The 22,619-nt window shown below is 42.4% G+C and overlaps 1 protein-coding gene across 1 annotated transcript in view; it reads right to left on the bottom strand.

The window, feature by feature from the left end:
- Positions 1 to 22,619, bottom strand: part of RAB2A (RAB2A, member RAS oncogene family) — a 424,400-nt gene that overhangs the window by 178,130 nt on the left and 223,651 nt on the right. Inside the window, exon 4 of the mRNA XM_053715067.1 lies at positions 4,010 to 4,092. Within this exon, the coding sequence (XP_053571042.1) occupies positions 4,010 to 4,092 (83 nt within the window). The remainder of the gene's footprint in view (positions 1 to 4,009; positions 4,093 to 22,619) is intronic.

The following is a 22,619-nucleotide window of genomic DNA, read 5'->3' as shown; positions in this document are numbered from 1 at the left end:
TCTGATCCCCCTCAGAAGAGGACTCCAGCTCCTGTCCAAAGGACCTCAGGAACTACAAATACACTGCCACAGCAGGATTCGTAAACCCAGCTAACCATGCAAGCTATGCAGGGACAAAACACTTAGTATAAAGTAAGAACCGTCGGACAGCCCACCAAGATGAAACAAAACTAGGACCAACCTGACATCTAGGAAAGAAGGGCCTCCTATAACTTGTAATACAAGAAAACAACCTCTTAACGAGAAGCAAACTTAGTACCCAAACAGGACAAGCCTGTTGTCAAGGATACAACATGTCTGATACAAACCTCAAAATAATACAGAGTGGACTAGTACCCAACCAGGACTAGCCTGCTGACCAGGGTACAACAAACTATTCAAGAGCTAACTGAAAGTTCCAACTCCTAGCAGGGCTAGGCCAAACAAACAGACAAATAAGCTCTGAGGCTTAAACATTGTCTTAAAGGGACACGTAACACAATTTTTTTCTTTCATGATTCAGATTGAGCATGACATTTTAATCAACTTTCTAATTTACTCCTATTATCAATTTTTCTTCGTTCTCTTGCTATCTTTATTTTAAAAGCAGGAAAGTAAATCTTAGCAGCCAGCCCATTTTATGTTCAGCACCATGGAGAGCACTTGCTTATTGGAGGATGACATACCCACCAATAAGCAAGCATAACCCAGGTTCTCAACCAAAAATGGGCTGGCTCATATGCATCACATTCCTGCTTTTTAAATAAAGCTAGCAAGAGAAAAAAGAAAAATTGATAATAGGAGTAAATTAGAAAGTTGCTTAAAATTGCCTGCTTTATCTGAATCATGAAAGAAAGAAAAAATGGGTTTAGTGTCCCTTTAACATTGTTTAGTTTTTTTGTTTATTTTGTGACTTCCGCCAGAAGCAACAACCATCGCGATCATAAAATTGCAACTATCAAAATCCCAGAGAAGAAAATAATTTCCTTAAAGGAAGATAACGGTCTCGAGCTCCGGAAATAAAAGAAACAAATCCTAACCGGATCAAAATAAAGCAGGCAGCACCCACAGGTGAAACGCCAAAAAGGAATAGAAATACTAACAGGGCCAGCCTGTCAGAGACCAGAACTGGGATTAGATACACAAAAACAATAAGGATTAGGATTCACATCCCTCCCCACGCCATCAGAAGACTGAGGATCCGGAGGCAAATGAAGACTAAAATCCTCCCAAGCCTCCAGTACCTGCCGCAGCAATACACGCAGACACGTCTGACTCGAAAGGCAAAACTCATCTCCGGCGGGGCAACTGAAGGCCCCGATCCTGCCAGGTATACCCATGAAGCCTCAGAAAGAAGCAGTGTCCCAGAGGAAAGACCCATCAGGAAAAGAGGACACGGATAAGCTCTGCGCTGGCCCTCAAGAAGCTGTAAATGCACCAATGCCACTAAAATGTCCATGCACAACCGAGCAGCAACCTCTGGTGGAAAGAAAAATCCTCCCAGAAAGGGGGTAAAGGAATTTGTGACAACTGCTTGCGTAGGAACAGAAAATTCCAGGGACCGCGCCTCACGGGACACAGAATCCTCAGAGGCGGAAGGCTCAGTCTCCAATCTCTCCGCAGAGGGAGAAAAGAGCACTCTATTATGGCATACGGAACATAAATTATTGGGCTGGATTACCCGGGCCTGAATACAATCTAAGCAGAAAACAGAATCTGAGTCAGAAAAATCCTCAGAAAAATCATAATCCTCCATAACTTGACTAGACAAATTTGGACAAAAATAACTGGCACCTCACCCCCCCCCAAATGGCTGGGGCACTCATCACCTATGACCCAGACAAGTAGAGAAACAGGTCCTCTCCACCACCAGTCGAACACGATACAGAAATGGAGAATGAAAAATGTGACCACGCCCTGTCACGAGGTGCGACCTGTAGGCCAAAGAAAAGCACGCCAGTCCACAAGAACCGCGTAGCTCTAAAAAAATTGTACATTCCGTAATAGCCATGAGCCCCAACATTTCTACACATAAGCAGACAGAATCACAAACATAATTAAAGTCCCCCACTGCTCAATAACCCCCCCCTCAGGAGATAACCCTTGAATCTATAAAGATAATGGAGTCCCACTGAGACCCCGTCTTTTATCATTTACATTACATCCACAATGAAAGTAAAATGAAACGATCTTACCGGAATCTATGCTGTGGAACAGTAACACGGTCCTTCAAGTTTGACAGATAGTGTCACTTCTGACATGGACTTGAGTGAAGAAAGCAGGCAGCGAAACTCATCAACGCTGATTGCTTATGGAGCTGTTAATGAGTCGGGATGGTTTTGCAGAAAGACTCTCCCTGCATCTCAGGACTCTATCTTTCATCCATGCTCTCACTGAGAGGCTGACAGGACTACTTAAAACTCCAGTCCCATTTTGAAGAGTACTAACCTCCATAAGAGACTAATCCGTAATCTTCTAACACTTCTCTGCCAACCTCCTGTGATGAAAGGCAAAGAATGACTAACTAGGGAATGAGGGAAGTGGGGGAGTTATTTAAGCCTTTCGCTGGGGTGTCCTTGCCTCCTCCTGGTAGCCAGGTTCTATATTTCCCAAAAGTAATGAAAGCAGCTGTGGACTCTCCCCGTTTAAGAAAAAACAACTTGCATCAAGTCGCAAGAAAACGCGACTCACGTCACGGTAGACGCGACTTCACGCCAAAAATTTTGATGCCAAAAATACCGCAATAAAAAGTAACATTCTGACTAAAAACTCCCATAAACAATTTCCATGCTGAAACTGTTAGACTGCAAAGGGAAATACACAGACCTGACTCACGGCAAATATATACAATATACATTTAAAACAGTGCCAAAACATAGCTGAGAGTGTCTTAAAAATTATATATACTTACCAGAAGACACCCATCCACATATAGCAGACAGCCAAACCAGCAGAGGTAATGGTAGAGAAGTATGTCGATCTGTAAAGGGAGGCAGCCGATGAATCCCTGCGACCGATTACAGAGATCCTTAGAATAGATTTCCCATAGGTGACAACATGTAGTCAACAGGCAATACTTCCTTCACATCCCTCAGGCAAACACTGTACTTTGAGAGGAACTAGGCTTCACTATGCTTAGAAGTACCTATCATAGAAGAAAATCAAGCACATATTGCTTCACCACCTCCACAAGGAGGCAACGTTTGTAAAACTAAGGTATGAGTGAGGTAGGAGGTGTATTTATAGGCATTTTGAGGGTTGGGAAACTTTGCCCCCTCCTGGTAGGAATGTATATCCCATACATTAATAGCTCATGGACTCTTGCTACTTACATGAAAGAAAAGGCACTTACTTGTATCTAGCCGTCCCGCAGGACGACACCCTACCAGGTATGAGAGGAAGACACTCCTCACAGAGACCTGTAGAGAAAAAGAAAGATCAGAGCAAACCTACTCTGGCTTTTTATTTTAGGCAGTAAGGCCCACCTCACAAGTTCCTAATTGCTTTAAAGCCACCACAACTTTACTGAAGAGATTAACGTGGACTACATCTATACCCAGAACACTTGAAAGATCAGAGTAAACATACTCTGGCTTTCAAAATTATAAAATCTTACTTGTAGCGAAGAATCCAATTTTCTTCTGACACCAAAAATTCACCTCCTCAATTGACAGGGGCAAAGAGAATGACTGGGGTTTGCGGGAAGGGGAGAGATACTTAACAGATTTGCTGTGGTGCTCTTTGCCTCCTCCTGCTGGCCAGGAGTGATATTCCCAACAGTAAATGAGGATGTCGTGGACTCATATCTTAGGAAAGAAAAGAAAAAAAATCTACTAATTTAAAGATCAGACTAATTGTCTTTTTATCATTCATCTGTGGATTATGCAAATCTACTGTATTTACTGATCCTTTAAAACTGCATGCTCTTTCTGAATCATGAAAGTTTAATTTTGACTTTAGTGCCCCTTTAAGTGAAGGTTTTAATGGATACATGATTAAACAAAGTACAAAAAAGTAGAATTTCTCCCACCTTGTAATATCATACACTAATAAAGCTCCTGCTGCGCCTCTGTAGTACGACCGAGTGATTGAACGAAAAGATTCTTGACCAGCCTATAGGACACACAAAAAAATAAAAACGTCAGACAACATATGATAAAGTACAATACATTCCTGCAAAGTCATAACTAATTAATTGATTTCTAATTTCTTGAAGGGGATGCATTTAAGGTATTATTGACAGTACCACCAGGTGCTGTTACTTCATATGACCAAATAAAACCAATGCAAATTTTGATAATGCTAGTGGTGGATAATTAAACAGAATACATTTTCTATTGGTATAGGATCATTTAAATTTTAATTTATACCTAGAACATGTGTGTGAAAGAGAGAGCTTACCCACAAAACAGCAACGCCCCCCTCAACCTCCTAAATCCCTAATACCTAGCCACAAACATTGTAAGGTATGCAAAAATAAAAAATAAACGTAAAAAAAAATAATGTATGCTTTCCTGATCAATTAATTTATTTCATGGTGGTAAGAGTCCATAATCCATTACTCCTGGGAATGACCTTCCTGCCACTAGGAGGAGGAAAACAATACCATACCCCAAGAGCTCTAGATAACCCCTCACACCTCTATGGCAGTTAATCTGACGTATATCCAATCCGAAAAGGTAGTAACAGAAATAAAGGGCAAAAGATATAGGAGCCGGCAAAATAAGTCTAAAGCATTGCGAAGCAAGATGAGGTAAGAAAAAGGAAAGAGCCAAAGAAGCAAGGGGGGGGGGGGACTCGCCACAATGAAGGAAATTAATTTAACAGGTAAGCATTAACAATATGTTCTTTCATAAAGGTGGTAAGAGTCCACAATCCATTACTCCTGGAATAAGCAGTAATCCAATTAGGAGGGGTCTGACCTGCCTTCAAGTAAGCTTCACAAATTATAAGCTTTACCATGAAGCTAAAGATACAGCAGAAGGTTTATGGCTTCGCTTAGCACCAAAGTGAACAAACTAAGTTTGTCTTAAATCATTAGTAAAAGCAACATAATGCTTCAAGGCTCAAACCACATCCAGATTGTGAAAGAGTAGCACAAAACATAAATTATGACTTACCAGATAATTTCCTTTCCTTCGATTACAGGGAGAGTCCACAGCTGCATTCATTACTTGTGGGAATATAGAACCTGGCCACCAGGAGGAGGCAAAGTCACCCCAAGCAAAAGGCTTAAATACCTCCCCCACTTCCCTCATCCCCCAGTCATTCTGCTGAAGGAACAAGGAACAGTAGGAGAAATATTAGGGTGAAAAAGGTGCCAGAAGAAAAAGAACTTAAATTTAGGGCCACCCACCGGAGAGCATGGGCAGGAGCTGTTGACTCTCCCTGTGTGATAAATCCAACCTTCTCAAGCATGAAGGGGTTAAAGGCAGACCGCTCTGGTTCCCTTAACCTAGCAACTCTACAAAAAGTAAATTTATGCTTACGTGATAAGTTAATTTCTTCTATGGTACGACGAGTCCACAGATTCATCCTTTACTTGTGGGATATTATCCTCCTGCTAATAGGAAGTGGGAAAGAGCACCACAGCAGAGCTATGTGTATATATGTATGTGTACGTATGTATATGTATGTATGTATATGTTAGCTCCACCCCCCAGTCATTCAACCGAATGTACAGGAAGAAAAAGGAGAAACTACAAGGTGCAGAGGTGACTGAAGTTTAAAATAAAAAAAAATATAATCTGTCTTAAAATGACAGGGCGGGCAGGGGACTCGTCGTACCATAGAGGAAATTAATTTATCAGGTAAGCATAAATTTACTTTTCTTCTATAAGGTACGACAAGTCCACGGATTCATCCTTTACTTGTGGGATACAATACCAAAAGCTACAGGACACAGATGAACGGGAGGGACAAAACAGATGGTTAAACAGAAGGCACCACTGCTTGAAGAACTTTTCTCCCAAAAATAGCCCCGAAGAAGCAAAAGTATCAAATTTGTAAAATTTGGAAAAGGTATGAAGTGAAGACCAAGTCGCAGCCTTACAAATCTGTTCAACAGAAGCATCATTTTTAAAAGCCCAAGTGGAAGCCACCGCTCTAGTAGAGTGAGCTGTAATCCTTTCAGGAGGTTGCTGTCCAGCAGTCTCGTATGCCAAACGGATGATGCTTTTCAGCCAAAAAGAAAGAGGTAGCCGTAGCTTTTTGACCTCTACGTTTTCCAGAATAGACAACAAAGAAGATGTTTGACGGAAATCTTTGGTTGCTTGCAAGTAAAACTGCAAAGCACGAACCACGTCCAAGTTGTGCAACAGACGCTCCTTCTTAGAGGAAGGATTAGGACACAGAGAAGGAACAACAATTTCCTGATTGATATTCCTATTAGTAACAACCTTAGGAAGGAATCCAGGTTTGGTACGCAAAACCACCTTATCAGCATGGAAAACAAGATAAGGTGAGTCGCATTGCAATGCAGATAGTTCAGAAACTCTTCAAGCCGAAGAGAAAGCAACTAAAAACAGAACTTTCCAAGATAGAAGCTTAATATCTATGGAATGCATAGGTTCAAACGGAACCCCTTGAAGAACTTTAAGAACTAAATTCAAACTCCATGGCGGAGCAACAGGTTTAAAAACAGGCTTGATTCTAACTAAAGCATGACAGAACGACTGAACGTCTGGAACATCTGCCAGACGCTTGTGCAGTAGAATTGATAAAGCAGATATCTGTCTCTTTAAGGAACTAGCTGATAGCCCCTTCTCCAATCCTGCTTGGAGAAAGGACAAAATCCTAGGAATCCTGATCTTACTCCATGAGTAGCCTTTGGATTCGCACCAATAAAGATATTTACGCCATATCTTATGATAAATTTTCCTAGTGACAGGCTTTCGAGCCTGAAACAAAGTATCTATGACCGACTCAGAGAAACCCCGCTTGGATAAAATCAAGCGTTCAATCTCCAAGCAGTCAGCCGCAGAGAAACTAGATTTGGATGCTGGAACGGACCTTGAATCAGAATTTATGCTTACCTGATAAATTACTTTCCAACGGTGTGTCCGGTCCACGGCCCGCCCTGGTTTTTTAATCGGGTCTGATGAATTATTTTCTCTAACTACAGTCACCACGGTACCATATGGTTTCTCCTATATATTTCCTCCTGTCCGTCGGTCGAATGACTGGGGTGGGCGGAGCCTAGGAGGGACTATATGGCCAGCTTTGCTGGGACTCTTTGCCATTTCCTGTTGGGGAAGAGATATTCCCACAAGTAAGGATGACGCCGTGGACCGGACACACCAATGTTGGAGAAACTTAATTTTATTAAATTTTAAGATAAAGACATGTTATATACCACAACAGGTAAATCTGTTAAATCTGTATTGCATGTTCAAACCTTAATACCATAAATAGAAACAGGTTAATAAACCTTTACTCCAGGAGTATATAATGAGTTTGGAAGTTCTGGAGCAGTGCTAATATCGTTGCCAAATTATTTTCAAATCTGTGAACAATGAATTGATTCTTCCTATAGAAATAAGCATAACCCACGAATATGGGTTTAAGTTATGCGCTGTGCCTGTGCTAGCTGCAGAAACTTTTTGTTGAGTTACTTAATACTTGTTTTAATTAGTAACAGAGAACCGTTAAAGTTTTTATTATGGGTAATTTGTTCAATACAGCCAATACAGTTTACATGGTTTTTTGTTTTATATTTTAAAGTTACACTTCTGTTTGTTTATGAAACTTGGTTTTATTTAATTTTAAGCTTAATAAAGAGGTTACATATCACAATGGCTAAATCTGTGTCTGTTTTGCATGTTTAAACCTTAATATCATAAATATTAACAGGTGTTATGTTTACTCCTGGAGTATATAATCAGTTTGCAAATTATAGAGAAATGCTTAAATAATGCATTACACTTTAACTACACCCCTAAGATTTTAGTCAACTAAAATCTACTGGAGATTTAGACGACTAAAATCTACTGGAGATTCAGTCGACTAAAACAATGCAGATGACTAAAATACGACTAAAACTAAAATGGAATTTTAGTCAAAAGACTAAGACTAAATAGAAATTTGCTGCCAAAATTAACATTGGGGGAAACACGCTACCCAGCATGAAGGAACCATAAACTGGGTTAACCGCATGTGCAGATGTATGATTTGGTAGGGAACTCGCCTCTCGGAGGACAGGACCCCCAGAGGTGGATGGCTCAGCAGTCCCTTGATTCCCCGAGGAACCAGGCGCTCTGAAACGGCATATGGAACAAAACTGGTTAATAGGCGTCAACGAGGCCACTCCAGCTTCATCACAAGACACAGAACCTGAATTCAAAATAGTCTCAGTATCCTCTGTAACTGAATCTGAAATTAACACAGTCTCAGCATCAGAATCCTCCATAATTAGATAGAGGATATTTAAATATTGACTAAAGTAGTGAAAACTAAAACGGCATCTTCACCACGCGGTCGGGAATGCGGATATGGAACGTAACGTAGCCACGCCCAAACACAAGGTGAACCGTACAGTCCAAACAAGCACGCCCAACCAAAAGGCTGCAACACTTCCAAAGGCCTCAATGTTCCAACCACGAGCCCAGTAAACATTGCACATAAGCAGGTTGAATCACATAACATGATAATAAAAAAACCCTGTTGAATAATCCCCCTCAGGAGCTATTAACCTTCAATTCCAAGATACTAAGAGAGACTCACACTGAGACCCTTATGTATAGTTAGACCCGCAAGGTGGTAGCCTCTCAAGAAACATTCACATTACAGTACATTGCAAATTAAGTAAAATGAAACAATCTTACCAGAATCTACGCCATGGAACAGGAACATAGCCCTTCAAGTGTGAAGGATAGTAGCATCGCATCCGCCATGGACTTGAGAGAAGAAAGTAGATAGCGAAGCGAAGTTAGACAACGCTGATTGCTTGAGGAGTTGTTAATATCAGTCGGGATGGTTTTGCAGGAAACTCCCTGAATCTCCGGACTCTAACTTTCATCCAAAGACCTCGCTGAGAGACTGACAGGACTACTTAAAACTCCTGTCCCATGCCGAAGAGTACTACCCTCCATAAGAGACTAAAACAAAAATTAAAAATTCTGACACTTCTCTGCCATCCTAATAGGACGAAAGGCAAAGAATGACTAAGGGGGATGAGGGGAGTGGGAGGAATATTTAAGCCTTTCGCTGGGTTGTCTGCCTCCTCCTGGGGCCAGGTTCTTATTTTTCCAAAAGTAATGAATGCAGCTGTGGACTCTTTCCATTTAAGAAGAAAAAGGAGATACAGAGCAGGATGCAGGGTAATATATAAGTAAACCTAAGAGGTGCACCGAGCATACAGAGAAATAGCCCCAAAGATATAGAGACATTAATAGCTTAAGAAACTTTGCATGTTGAATAAAGGAGCTAAGGAAACGGCAGTACAGCAAGTATAACAAATGTTTCCCCAAAATGATGAGACTACTCATTCAGTAAAATGCCAATTAAACGGCCCCTCTGGCATAGGGTCCTACCCCCTCTGATAGCTATGACAACAATATGGACAGCCCTGACTCCTCATGCGCACTAATGCCCTGTAAGTCTGACAGCAAGATGGTGGATAGTGTGCCAAAAGAGCAGTAAGGCGGAAAATCCTTAACCCTCACTCCACAAAACACTTCCAATTTGAGATCTATCAAACTAGAAGCCAGGCACTTTCTTAGTGCTCTTACCACCTTCAAAAAGAGGTGCACTAAAAATGGCGGACAGTATTATTAGCTGCAGTTTAAAAGGGCCGCTACCATAAAAACCATCATGAGTTCCCTCCACTTATCTTATCCCAATGGAATCAGGATACAGTAGAGAACCCACACTATATTGTAACAAAAAGTATAGGACATACTTAGGGAGTACATCTTCATGAGGCGGCTAAAGTAACTGTCCCAGCGACACCATGGCAAGCTTGTGAGCAAAACTCCAGAGAGGAGATTAAAATTGCACTGCCAATACTTTCCTATGTCCCTCTCTTCCAGGAACTATCCATTGAGGAAAAATTTGGGATTAAAATCCCTTTAATTCTTCCATAAATTCTGAACACCTTTATCCTTGACCTCTCCTTGACAGGGCAAAAAAAATGTTTTCCTCTATTTAAAATAAAATCCACATATTGAGTGTTACAAATATAAAACTTCAGACTAAAACTTTAAATTAATACAACTGTCCAATTGTTAAGCACATTTTTATAACAAACGGTTTGAAAAGAGGTAGAACTAGAAAAAGGCATATAACATTTTATTCATTTTTCATTGAAATGCAAAAAATGTCTACGTGCACCTACCTGATTCTGGCTTTATTTTTTGCCTACAGCAGAGAAGAGGCACTCGGATGGTGTTGAGGTGCTAGAATTGCCTAAGTAGGGTTTCGTCATTTTTGCCAAAGTGGGATATTTATCTTTGTTAGCTCCGCCAATGCAAAGTATTTTCCTCCTTGGCAAGGGGCCTCTCAAAGTAAGCCTGGACTTCATTCTAACATAAAAAAAATCTTAAAATTCTATATGCAATGGTAAATAACCAGCTATAAGGTAAGGGAAAAAAAGATCTAGTCCGCTCTTAAAATAACAAATATATACTTATAGAGGTTTAACCTTGCACAAACAACAATGTATTTAAAAAATATTAAAAAAAATAAATAAAAAAAAAAAAAACAAGTCAAAAGCGCTAAGGACTATATCAATAACAGGACAAAGCCTTACACATTTATCCATACAGTACATACAATCAGCAAAAGCAAGCAATCAGCTAATAATTGTGCAAACAGAAAATAGTGGACATCAATTCAAATAACTCCCATCAATCTAAGTTAGGTGATTTGTGACTATGCTTTGCCTGATATATTACCAAATTTAATATAAACTATTCAAACAATCCTATTATTTCTGGGTTGCTCATAAGCCAGTAGATGAAAACTTAAAAATAAACTTATACTGTCCTGAAAAAGTGAAAAGTAGTCTGTAGACGTCTTTTAGGCTAAGGACATAAGCATAAAACACAATACCATGTGCAGGAGTTCATCGGAGTGAAGCAGCTGGTGCGGTGTGCAAACCAACTAATTGCAGACCAACTAATAGATAATGAGATTCGTTGACAACTTTTTTCATAGATTATCGATTATATAGATTAGTTGTTGCAGCTCTAATCCAAACCTTTCTGCAAAAACTGAAGAATCCTGGGAATTTGAAAAGAATGCCAAGAAAAACCCTGAACCACACACCAGGAAATGTAAGTCTTCCAAACAATGTAATAGATTTTCCTAGACACAGGCTTACGAGCCTGAATAAGCCTGTCAATAACAGAATCTGAGAAAACACTATGTTTCGTAACGAAGTGTTCAATTTCAATGCCATCAAGTTTAGAGATTTTTGACCCTGATGGAAAATGGGACCTTGAGACAGAATGTCTGGCCGAAGAGGAAGAGGCCAAGGAAGGCAACTGGACATCTGTACCAGAACTGCAAACCAAATCCTACATGGCCACGCTGGGGCAATCAGGAATACAAAGGATTTCTCCTGCTTTATTTTGGAAATTACTCTGGGAAGAGGAACCTGAGGAGGAAAAAGATAGGCAGGCTGAAAAGAGCAAGGAATTACTAGAGCATCCGCTGCTACAGCATGTGGATCCCTGAACCTCGATAAGTACCTAGAAAGTTTGTTTTTCAAATGAGAGGGCCATCAGATTAACCTCTGGTAGACCCCAAAAGGTTCACTATTAGAGTGAATACATCCTGATGAAGAGACTGGTGACTGAGGAAGTCTGCTTCCCAATTGACCAATCCTGGAATATGAACAGCAGAAATCAGACAAGAATTGGTTTCTGCCCAGGAAAGAATTCAAGACACTTCCTTCATGGCCAGGGAACTGCGAGTTCCCCCTGGTGATAGACTTAAGCTACTGTCACATTGTCTGACTTTGCCAAGCTTGAAGGGCCCTGAAAATAGCATGGAGTTCTAAAATATTTATAGAAAGCCTCACCTCCCGAGGACTCTAAACCCCTTGTGCTGTCAGAGACCCCCAAACTGCTCCCCAACCTGAAAGACTTGCATCTGTAGTGATCACTGACCAGGTAGGACGAGCAAAAGAAGCCCCCTGAATAATTTAATGATTCAACCACCAAGCCAGAGACTGACTTGTACTGAAATCTAGAAATATTCTTTGAGATAAATTGGTTTCACATGAGGCCTCTTCAGCTTTTTATGCTACACCAATGGTGCCGGGATTTTATTAATAAATTAAAATAATCCCGGCACCATTGGTGTAGCATAAAAAGCTGAAGAGGCCTCATGTGAAACCAAGCAAAAGGGATTGAATTTGAGGCTGCAATCATGAGACCCAATACTTCCATACACTGAGCCACTGTAGGGAAAGAGAGAGACTGAAGGTTCAGATAAGCGGACACCAATTTCAATGCCTAAGAAGAAAATGGTACTTGCCCAAAGACAGTTGTCCACTATAGCATTAGAAAGCCAAACCAGTACTGAAACATATCAGCAGAGGTAATGGAAATAGGAGTATATACTCGATCTGTAAAGGAAGGCAAAATATGAATCCCTCTGACCGAATTTACAGAGAACCCATAAGGCGAAACCGTAGTATTAAAGGACCATACTTCAGGAATATCCCTCCGACAACCACTGTACTCTGAGGGCAACGGGGCATTCCAAAGATGAAAGACCCCTCTTTATGATGAATACTGCACATCTTCAACCACCAACAATGGAGGCAAAGTAAAGACTGAGGTATGTGTGAGGGTTTATATAGAGCTCTTGGAGTTTGGTAAACTTTGCCTCCTAGCGGTAGAGAAGCAATTCCCATGAGTAAGGAAACATGGACTCTCAACACCTGTATGAAAAAAACAATGGTACTTTAGAACTTTATAGCATCTGAATGGTTAAATTTAAATAATATCACCCAGGATGTAATGAATATGATACCAGGCCATGTATTTTATATATATATATATATATATATATATATATATATATATATATATATATATATATATATATATATATATATATATATATATATATATATATATATATAAATTTTACACATACACTGTACTTGTACTGAAAAAATAGCTGAGGACACACTATAGGAGTGAACTGTAGACCCAATTGGAGGAGACAAAAGAAAAGTCCCTGTGACATCCTTGGAAGGATAGTGACTTACAAGGCACGGCCTTAACACCTTAAACTTCCACCTTGATAAACACTGCATTCTGAGGGGAAATGGGTCTAAGAACGCCTCAACGAAGAAATCATCTTCACATCACCATTCTTCACCTTCCTTCAGCAGTAAAGATCAGACTATCATAGAGGTGGGAGGGGTTAGACAGAGCTCTTGGTGTTTGGGAATCTTTGCCTCCTGCTAGCGGCAGGGACGGTAATTCCCAGGAGTAATGGACTCTTACCACCTTTATGAAGAAAATAATAAACTGGTGGGAAAGATCAATTATTTTCTGATTGTGAACTACAGAGGTAAACAAAATATTCCAATATTTCAAATATTAGTTCTAGCTTAGGGAGTAAAAAAAACCCCAGAATTTATGCTTACCTGATAAATTACTTTCTCTTGCGGTGTATCCAGTCCACGGATTCATCCTTTACTTGTGGGATATTCTCATTCCCTACAGGAAGTGGCAAAGAGAGCACACAGCAGAGCTGTCCATATAGCTCCCCCTCTAGCTCCACCCCCCAGTCATTCGACCAAAGGTTAGGAAGAAAAAATGAGAAACCATAGGGTGCAGTGATGACTGTAGTTTAAACAAAAAATCTTTACCGGACTTAAATGCCAGGGCGGGCCGTGGACTGGATACACCGCAAGAGAAAGTAATTTATCAGGTAAGTATAAATTCTGTTTTCTCTTGCAAGGTGTATCCAGTCCACGGATTCATCCTTTACTTGTGGGATACCAATACCAAAGCTTTAGGACACAGATGAAGTGAGGGAACAAGACAGGCACCTTAAACGGAAGGCACCACTGCTTGCAAAACCTCTCCCCCAAAAATAGCCTCCGAAGAAGCAAAAGTATCGAATTTGTAAAATTTGGCAAAAGTATGCAGTGAAGACCAAGTCGCTGCCTTACAAATCTGTTCAACAGAAGCCTCATTTTTGAAAGCCCATGTGGAAGCCACTGCTCTGGTAGAATGAGCAGTAATTATTTCAGGAGGCTGCTGGCCAGGTAAGGTGAATCACACTGTAAGGCAGATAATTCTGAAACTCTTCGAGCAGAAGAGATAACTTGGAAAGTTTTGTTTTTGGTAGCTAACAACTTAATGTCTATGGAATGTAAAGGTTCAAACGGAACCCCTTGAAGAACTGAAAGAACTAGATTCAAACTCCATGGCGGAGCCACAGGTTCATAGACAGGCTTGATTCTGACTAAAGCCTTAGCAAACGCTTGAATGTCTGGTACCTCTGCCAGACGCTTGTGTAACAGGATAGACAAAGCAGATATTTGTCCTTTTAAGGAACTAGCTGGCAATCCTTTCTCCAATCCTTCTTGGAGAAAGGACAATATCCTGGGAATCCTAATCTTACTCCATGAGTAACCCTTGGATTCGCACCAACAAAGATATTTCCACCATATCTTATGGTAGATTTTCCTGGTGACAGGCTTTCTAGCCTGAATCAGAGTATCTATAACTGACTCAGAGAACCCACGCTTTGATAGAACTAAGCGTTCAATCTCCAAGCAGTCAGACATAGAGAAACTAGATTGGGATGCTTGAACGGACCCTGTATTAGAAGATCCTGCCTCAATGGCAGTGTCCATGATGGGACAGATGACATGTCCACTAGGTCTGCATACCAAGTCCTGCGTGGCCACGCAGGCGCTATCAGAATCACAGAAGCCTTCTCCTGCTTGATTCTGGCGACCAGACGCGGGAGGAGAGGAAACGGTGGAAAAACATAAGCCAGATTGAAGGACCAAGGCGCTGCTAGAGCATCTATCAATACCGCCTTGGGGTCCCGGGACCTGGACCCGTAGAGAGGAAGTTTGGCGTTCTGATGGGACGCTATCAGATCCAATTCTGGAATGCCCCATAGCCGAGTCAGCTGGGCAAATACCTCCGGGTGGAGTTCCCACTCCCCCGGGTGAAAAGTCTGACGACTTAGAAAATCCGCCTCCCAGTTCTCTACTCCTGGGATGTGAATTGCTGAGAGATGGCAGGAGTGATCCTCCGCCCACCTGATTATTTTGGTAACTTCCGTCATCGCTAGGGAACTCTTTGTTCCCCCCTGATTGACGTAAGCTACAGTCGTGATGTTGTCCGACTGAAATCTGATGAATTTGGCCGCAGCTAGTTGAGGCCATGCCTGAAGGGCGTTGAATATCGCCCTCAGTTCCAGAATGTTTATCGGGAGAAGCATTTCTTCCCGAGACCATAAGCGCTGAGCTTTCAGGGAGTCCCAGACCGCACCCCAGCCTAACAGACTGGCGTCGGTCGTTACAATGACCCACTCTGGCCTGCGGAAACATATTCCCTGAGACAGGTGGTCCTGAGACAACCACCAGAGAAGAGAATCTCTGGTCTCCTGGTCCAACTGAATTTGAGGAGACAAATCTGCATAATCCCCATTCCACTGTTTGAGCATGCATAGTTGCAGTGGTCTGAGGTGTATACGAGCAAAAGGGACTATGTCCATTGCCGCTACCATAAATCCGATTATCTCCATGCACTGAGCCACACATGGCCGGGGAATGGAATGAAGAACTCGGCAAGTAGTTAAGTTTTAATTTTCTGACCTCCGTCAGAAATATTTTCATTTCTACCGAGTCTATTAGAGTCCCTAGGAAGGGAACCCTTGTGAGGGGAAAGAACTCTTTTTGATGTTCACCTTCCACCCGTGAGACCTCAGAAAGGCCAGTACGATCTCCGTGTGAGACTTGGCTCTTTGGAAAGACGGCGCCTGAATTAAAATGTCGTCTAGGTAAGGCGCCACTGCTATGCCCCGCGGTCTTAGAACCGCCAGAAGGGACCCTAGCACCTTTGTGAAAATTCTGGGAGCAGTGGCTAAGCCGAAAGGAAGAGCCACAAACTGGTAATGCTTGTCCAGAAAGGCGAACCTGAGAAACTGGTGATGATCTTTGTGGATAGGAATGTGTAGGTATGCATCCTTTAGATCCACGGTAGTCATATATTGACCTTCCTGGATCATTGGTAAGATTGTCCGAATGGTCTCCATTTTGAATGATGGGACTCTGAGGAATCTGTTTAGAATTTTTAGATTCAGGATGGGTCTGAAAGTTCCCTCTTTTTTGGGAACCACAAACAGGTTTGAGTAAAAACCCAGCCCTTGTTCCACGATTGGAACTGGGTGGATCACTCCCATTGTATGTAGATCTTCTACACAGCGTAAAAACGCCTCTTTCTTTGTCTGATCTGTAGCCAGACGAGAAATGTGGAACCTCCCCCTTGGAGGAGAACCCTTGAATTCTAGAAGATATCCCTGGGATACAATATCTAACGCCCAAGGATCGTGTACATCTCTTGACAAGGCCTGAGCGAAGAGAGAGTCTGCCCCCTACTAGATCCGGTCCCGGATCGGGGGCTACCCCTTCATGCTGTCTTGGTGGCAGCTGCAGGCTTTTTGGCCTGTTTCCCCTTATTCCAGCCCTGGTAAGGTTTCCAAGTTGCCTTGGGCTGTGAAGCGTTACCCTCTTGCTTTGCAGCCGGAGAGGATGAAGCGGGCCGATCCTGAAATTACCAAAGGAACGAAAATTAGCTTTGTTCTTTGTCTTAAAGGACTTGTCCTGAGGGAGAGCATGGCCTTTTCCCCCGGTGATTTCTGAAATAATCTTTCAATTCAGGCCCAAAGAGGGTCTTTCCTTTGAAAGGGATGTTCAAAAGCTTGGATTTAGACACATCGGCCGACCAGGACTTTAGCCATAGCGTCCTGCGCGCCAAAATGGCGAAACCTGAATTTTTTGCTGCTAACTTAGCTATTTGGAAAGCGGCGTCAGTGATAAAAGAATTAGCTAGCTTAAGAGCCTTAATTCTATCCATAATTTCCTTATATGAGGTCTCCGTCTGGAGTGAGTCTTCCAGCGCCTCAAACCAGAAAGCGGCTGTAGTAGTTACAGGAATAATGCAGGCAATAGGTTGGAGAACAAAAATTTTCTTAAGTAAACCCTCTAACTTCTTATCCATAGGGTCTTTGAAATCACAACTGTCTTCAATTGGTATGGTTGTGCGTTTAACAAGTGAAGAAACAGCCCCCTCCACCTTAGGGACCGTCTGCCACGAGTCCCGCGTGGTGTCAGATATGGGGAACATTTTCTTAACAACAGGAGGGGGAACAAAGGGAACACCTGGTCTATCCCACTCCCTAGTAACGATATCCGCAATCCTCTTAGGGACCGGAAACGCATCCGTGTAAACAGGGACCTCTAGGTACTTGTCCATTTTACACAATTTCTCTGGGATCACCAAAGGGTCGCAGTCATCCAGAGTAGCTAATAACTCCCTAAGCAAAACGTGGAGGTGTTCTGGTTTTAATTTAAAAGCCAATGTATCTGAATCTGTCTGAGGAGGAACCCTTCCTGAATCAGAGACTTCTCCCTCAGACATCAAATCCCTCGCTCCCACTTCAGAGCGTTGTGAGGGTATATATCGGATACGGCTACCAAAGCGTCATAATGCTCATAATCTGTTCTTAAAACTGAGCTATCACGCTTTGCAGGTAACACGGGCAGTTTAGATAAGAAGGCTGTAAGAGAATTATCCATGACTGCCGCTAAGTCTTGTAATGTAAAAGGGTTAGACGCACTAGAGGTACTAGGCGTCGCTTGCGCGGGCGTAACTGGTTGTGACACTTGGGGAGAGGCAGACGGGCTACCCTTGTTACCTTCAGTCTGAGAATCATCTTGGGCCACATTCTTAAGTGCAACAATATTATCTTTAAAGTGTATAGACATATCAGTACAAGTGGGACACATTCTGAGAGGGGGTTCCACCATGGCTTCTAAACACATTGAACAAGGATTTTCCTTAGTCTTCTAACACCACATTCACTTTACCCTCCCGAGAGAGACCCTAGTGCTTAGAGCCGGCAAAGAGAATGACTGGGGGGTGGAGCTAGAGGGGGAGCTATATGGACAGCTCTGCTGTGTGCTCTCTTTGCCACTTCCTGTAGGGAATGAGAATATCCCACAAGTAAAGGATGAATCCATGGACTGGATACACCTTGCAAGAGAAATTGCCTCATTCTGTTTGTTACTAGCCTCAACTGCTCAAATTCTGAAAAGCCAGAGACATCCTCTATAAACATGCACATTCATGACATTTCCTAACTGGTGTTGAAATCGCCTTTTACCAACAGCATTACAAATCAGCTGACTAAAAGTAAAAGAACTGCTTCATTATAGAGTAGACAAATTTGTTTCCGGGGAAAAGAAAGTAACAGATAAAGCTCATGCATTCATATCAAATTTAAAAATTATGAAACACTAACAATTTTGACTGCACTATGTTAAATTTGGCCATAACAAGGATGCTCCTACATTGTCATTACTGTGATGTTACTACAAGAACAATAACATTACCAGCAGCAACTCATATAGTTAAAGGGACAGTGTACTTGATTTTTTTTATTGTTTAAAAAAAGGCAAAGCCTTTACTACCGATTCATCAGCTTTGCACAACCAACACTGTTATATTAATATACTTTATAACCTCTACATCTTTTCTAAGCCCTGGCAGGTTGCCTATTATCTGAGGGCATTTAGTGCTAGTTCATGTGTGCCATATAGATAACATTGTGTTCTCTCCAGTGGAGTTATGCAGGAACCAGCTAAAATGCAAGTTTGTAAAAAGCCCTGAGATAAGGGGGCATCTGTGGAGGCTTAGATCCAGATAATCAGAGGTAAAACACAAAATGTATGCTTACCTGATAAATTTATTTCTCTTGTGGTGTATCCAGTCCACGGGTTCATCCATTACTTGTGGGATACTCTCCTTCCCAACAGGAAGCTGCAAGAGGACACCCACAGCAGAGCTGTCTATATAGCTCCTCCCCTAACTGCCACCCCCAGTCATTCGACCGAAGACAAGCAAGAAAAAAGGAGAAACTATAGGGTGCAGTGGTGACTGTAGTTTAAAATAAAAAACACCTGCCTTAAAATGACAGGGCGGGCCGTGGACTGGATACACCACAAGAGAAATAAATTTATCAGGTAAGCATAAATTTTGTTTTCTCTTGTAAAGGTGTATCCAGTCCAAGGGTTCATCCATTACTTGTGGGATACCAATACCAAAGCTTTAGGACACGGATGAAGGGAGGGACAAGGCAGGAACTTAAACAGAGGGCACCACTGCCTGTAAGACCTTCCTCCCAAAAACTAGCCTCCGAAGAAGCAAAAGTATCAAATTTGTAGAATTTAGAAAAAGTATGAAGCGAAGACCAAGTCGCCGCCTTACAAATCTGTTCAACAGAGGCCTCATTTTTAAAAGCCCATGTGGAAGCCACCGCTCTAGTGGAATGAGCTGTAATTCTTTCAGGAGGCTGCTGGCCTGCAGTCTCATAAGCTATGCGGATTATGCTTCTCAGCCAAAAAGAAAGAGAAGTTGCCGAAGCCTTTTGGCCTCTCCTCTGTCAAGAGTAGACAACAAACAAAGCAGATGTTTGACGAAAATCCTTTGTAGCTTGTAAATAAAACTTTAAAGCATGAACCACATCAAGATTGTGTAAAAGACGTTCCTTCTTTGAGGAAGGATTAGGACATAATGAAGGAACAACTATCTCCTGATTGATATTCTTATTAGATACTACCTTAGGAAGAAACCCATGTTTGGTACGCAAAACTACCTTATCTGCATGGAAAATCAGATAAGGGGAAATCACACAGTAAAGCAGATAACTCCAAAACTCTTTGAGCCGAGGAGATGGCTACTAAAAACAGAACTTTCCAAGATAAAAGTTTAATATCTATGGAATGCAAAGGTTCAAACGGAACTGCTTGAAGAACTTTAAGAACTAAATTTAAACTCCATGGCGGAGCAACAGGTTTAAACACAGGCTTGATTCTAACAAAGCCTGACAAAACGCCTGAACTTCTGGAACATCCGCCAGATGTTTTTGCAAAAGAATAGACAGAGCAGAAATCTGTCCCTTTAAGGAACTAGCAGACAATCCTTTCTCCAATCCCTCTTGGAGAAAGGATAAGATTCTAGGAATCCTGACTTTACTCCATGAGTAACCCTTGGATTCACACAATGAAGATATTTACACCATATCTTATGATAGATTTTACTGGTGACAGGCTTTCGAGCCTGAATTAAGGTATCAATGACCGACTCGGAAAAACCACGCTTTGATAATATCAAGCGTTCAATCTCCAAGCAGTCAGACGCAGAGAAATTAGATTTGGATGTTTGAAAGGAGCTTGAAGTAGAAGGTCCTGCCTTAGTGGCAGAGTCCATGGTGGAAAGGATGACATGTCCACCAAATCTGCATACCAAGCTCTCTCCTGCTTGTTCTTGGCAATCAGACGAGGGAGCAGAGGAAACGGTGGAAACACATAAGCTAGGCTGAAGGACCAGGGCGCTGCTAGAGCATCTATCAGCGTTGCCTTGGGATCCCTGGACCTGGACCTGTAACGAGGAAGCTTGGCGTTCTGACGAGACGCCATAAGATCCAGTTCTGGTTTGCCCCATAGTTGAACCAACAGGGCAAATACCTCCGGATGGAGCTCCCACTCCCCCGGATGAAAAGTCTGCCGACTTAGGAAATCCGCCTCCCAGTTCTCTACTCCTGGGATATGGATAGCTGAGAGATGGCAAGAGTGAACCTCTGCCCATAGAATTATCTTTGAAACCTCCAACATTGCCAGGGGGCTCCTTGTACCCCCTTGATGGTTGATAAAGGCTACAGTCGTGATGTTGTCCGACTGAAATCTGATGAACCTGACCGCAGCTAGCTGAGGCCAAGCCTGAAGAGCATTGAATATCGCTCTTAGTTCCAGAATGTTTATCGGAAGGAGGGCTTCCTCCTGAGTCCATGAACCCTGAGCCTTCAGGGAGTTCCAGGCTGCGCCCCAGCCCAGAAGGCTGGCATCTGTCGTCACTATAGTCCATTCTGGCCTGCGGAAACTCATTCCCCTGGACAGATGGACCCGAGATAGCCACCAGAGAAGAGAATCCCTGGTCTCTTGATCCAGATTTAGCAGAGGGGACAAATATGTGTAATCCCCATTCCACTGATTGAGCATGCAAAGTTGCAGTGGTCTGAGATGTAGGCGGGCAAACGGAACTATGTCCATTGCTGCTACCATTAGGCCGATTACTTCCATACACTGAGCCAAAGACGGCTGAAAAGTGGAATAGAGAGCACGGCAGGAAGTTAGAAGCTTTGACAACCTGACTTCTGTCAGAAAAATCTTCATTTCTACTGAATCTATCAGAGTTCCTAGGAAGGAAACTCTTGTGAGAGGGGAGAGAGAACTCTTTCCTTCATTCACCTTCCACCCGTGAGAACTCAGGAATGCCAGAACAATGTCCGTATGGGACTTGGCGATTTGAAAATTCGACGCTTGTATCAGAATGTCGTCTAGGTAAGGAGCCACCACTATGCCTCGTGGCCTTAGAACCGCCAGTAGGGACCCTAAAACCTTCGTAAAGATTCTTGGTGCCGTGGCTAACCCGAAGGGAAGAGCCACAAACTGGTAATGCCTGTCTAGGAAGGCAAACCTGAGAAACCGATGATGATCTCTGTGTATCAGAATGTGGAGATAAGCATCCTTTAAGTCCACGGTAGTCATATATTGACCCTCCTGGATCATAGGTAGGATGGTTCGAATAGTCTCCATCTTGAAGGATGGGACCCCGAGAAATTTGTTTAGGATCTTGAGATCCAAGATTGGTCTGAAAGTTCCCTCTTTTTTGGGAACTATAAACAGATTTGAATAGAATCCCTGCCCCTGTTTCTCCCTTGGAACTGGGTGGATCACTCCCATAACCAGAAGGTCTTGAACGCAATGTAAGAATGCCTCTCTCTTTATCTGGTTTGCAGATAATTGTGAGAGATGAAATCTCCCCTTTGGAGATGAGGCTTTGAAATCCAGAAGATATCCCTGGGAAACCATCTCCAGAGCCCAGGGATCCTGGACGTCTCTTGCCCAAGCCTGGGCGAAGCCCCCAACTAGATCCAGTCCCGGATCGGGGGCTACTCCTTCATGCTGTCTTAGAGGCAGCAGCGGGTTTTTTGGCCTGCTTTCCCTTGTTCCAAGCCTGGTTAGGTCTCCAGACTGGCTTGGACTGTGCAAAATTTCCTTCTTGTTTTGCAGTAGAGTAAGTTGAAGCTGCGCCACTCTTGGAGTTTCGAAAGGAACGAAATTTAGTCTGTTTGGTCCTTAATTTGTTGAACCTATTCTGGGGAAGGGCGTGGCCTTTTCCTCCAGCAATATCAGAAAGGATCTCCTTCAATCTAGGCCCGAATAGGGTCTGCCCTTTGAAGGGGATGTTGAGAAGCTTAGACTTAGAAGTAACGTCACCTGACCAGGATTTAAGCCATAGCGCCCTACATGCCTGAATGGCAAACCCTGAATTCTTAGCCGTTAGTTTTGTTAAATGAAAAACTATCAGAAA

The sequence above is a fragment of the Bombina bombina genome, chromosome 5 (assembly GCF_027579735.1).
Source record: "Bombina bombina isolate aBomBom1 chromosome 5, aBomBom1.pri, whole genome shotgun sequence".
Taxonomy (NCBI): Eukaryota; Metazoa; Chordata; class Amphibia; order Anura; family Bombinatoridae; genus Bombina; species Bombina bombina.
The sequence above is the reverse complement of the archived record's forward strand: the minus strand, read 5'-3'. Positions and strand labels throughout refer to the sequence as shown.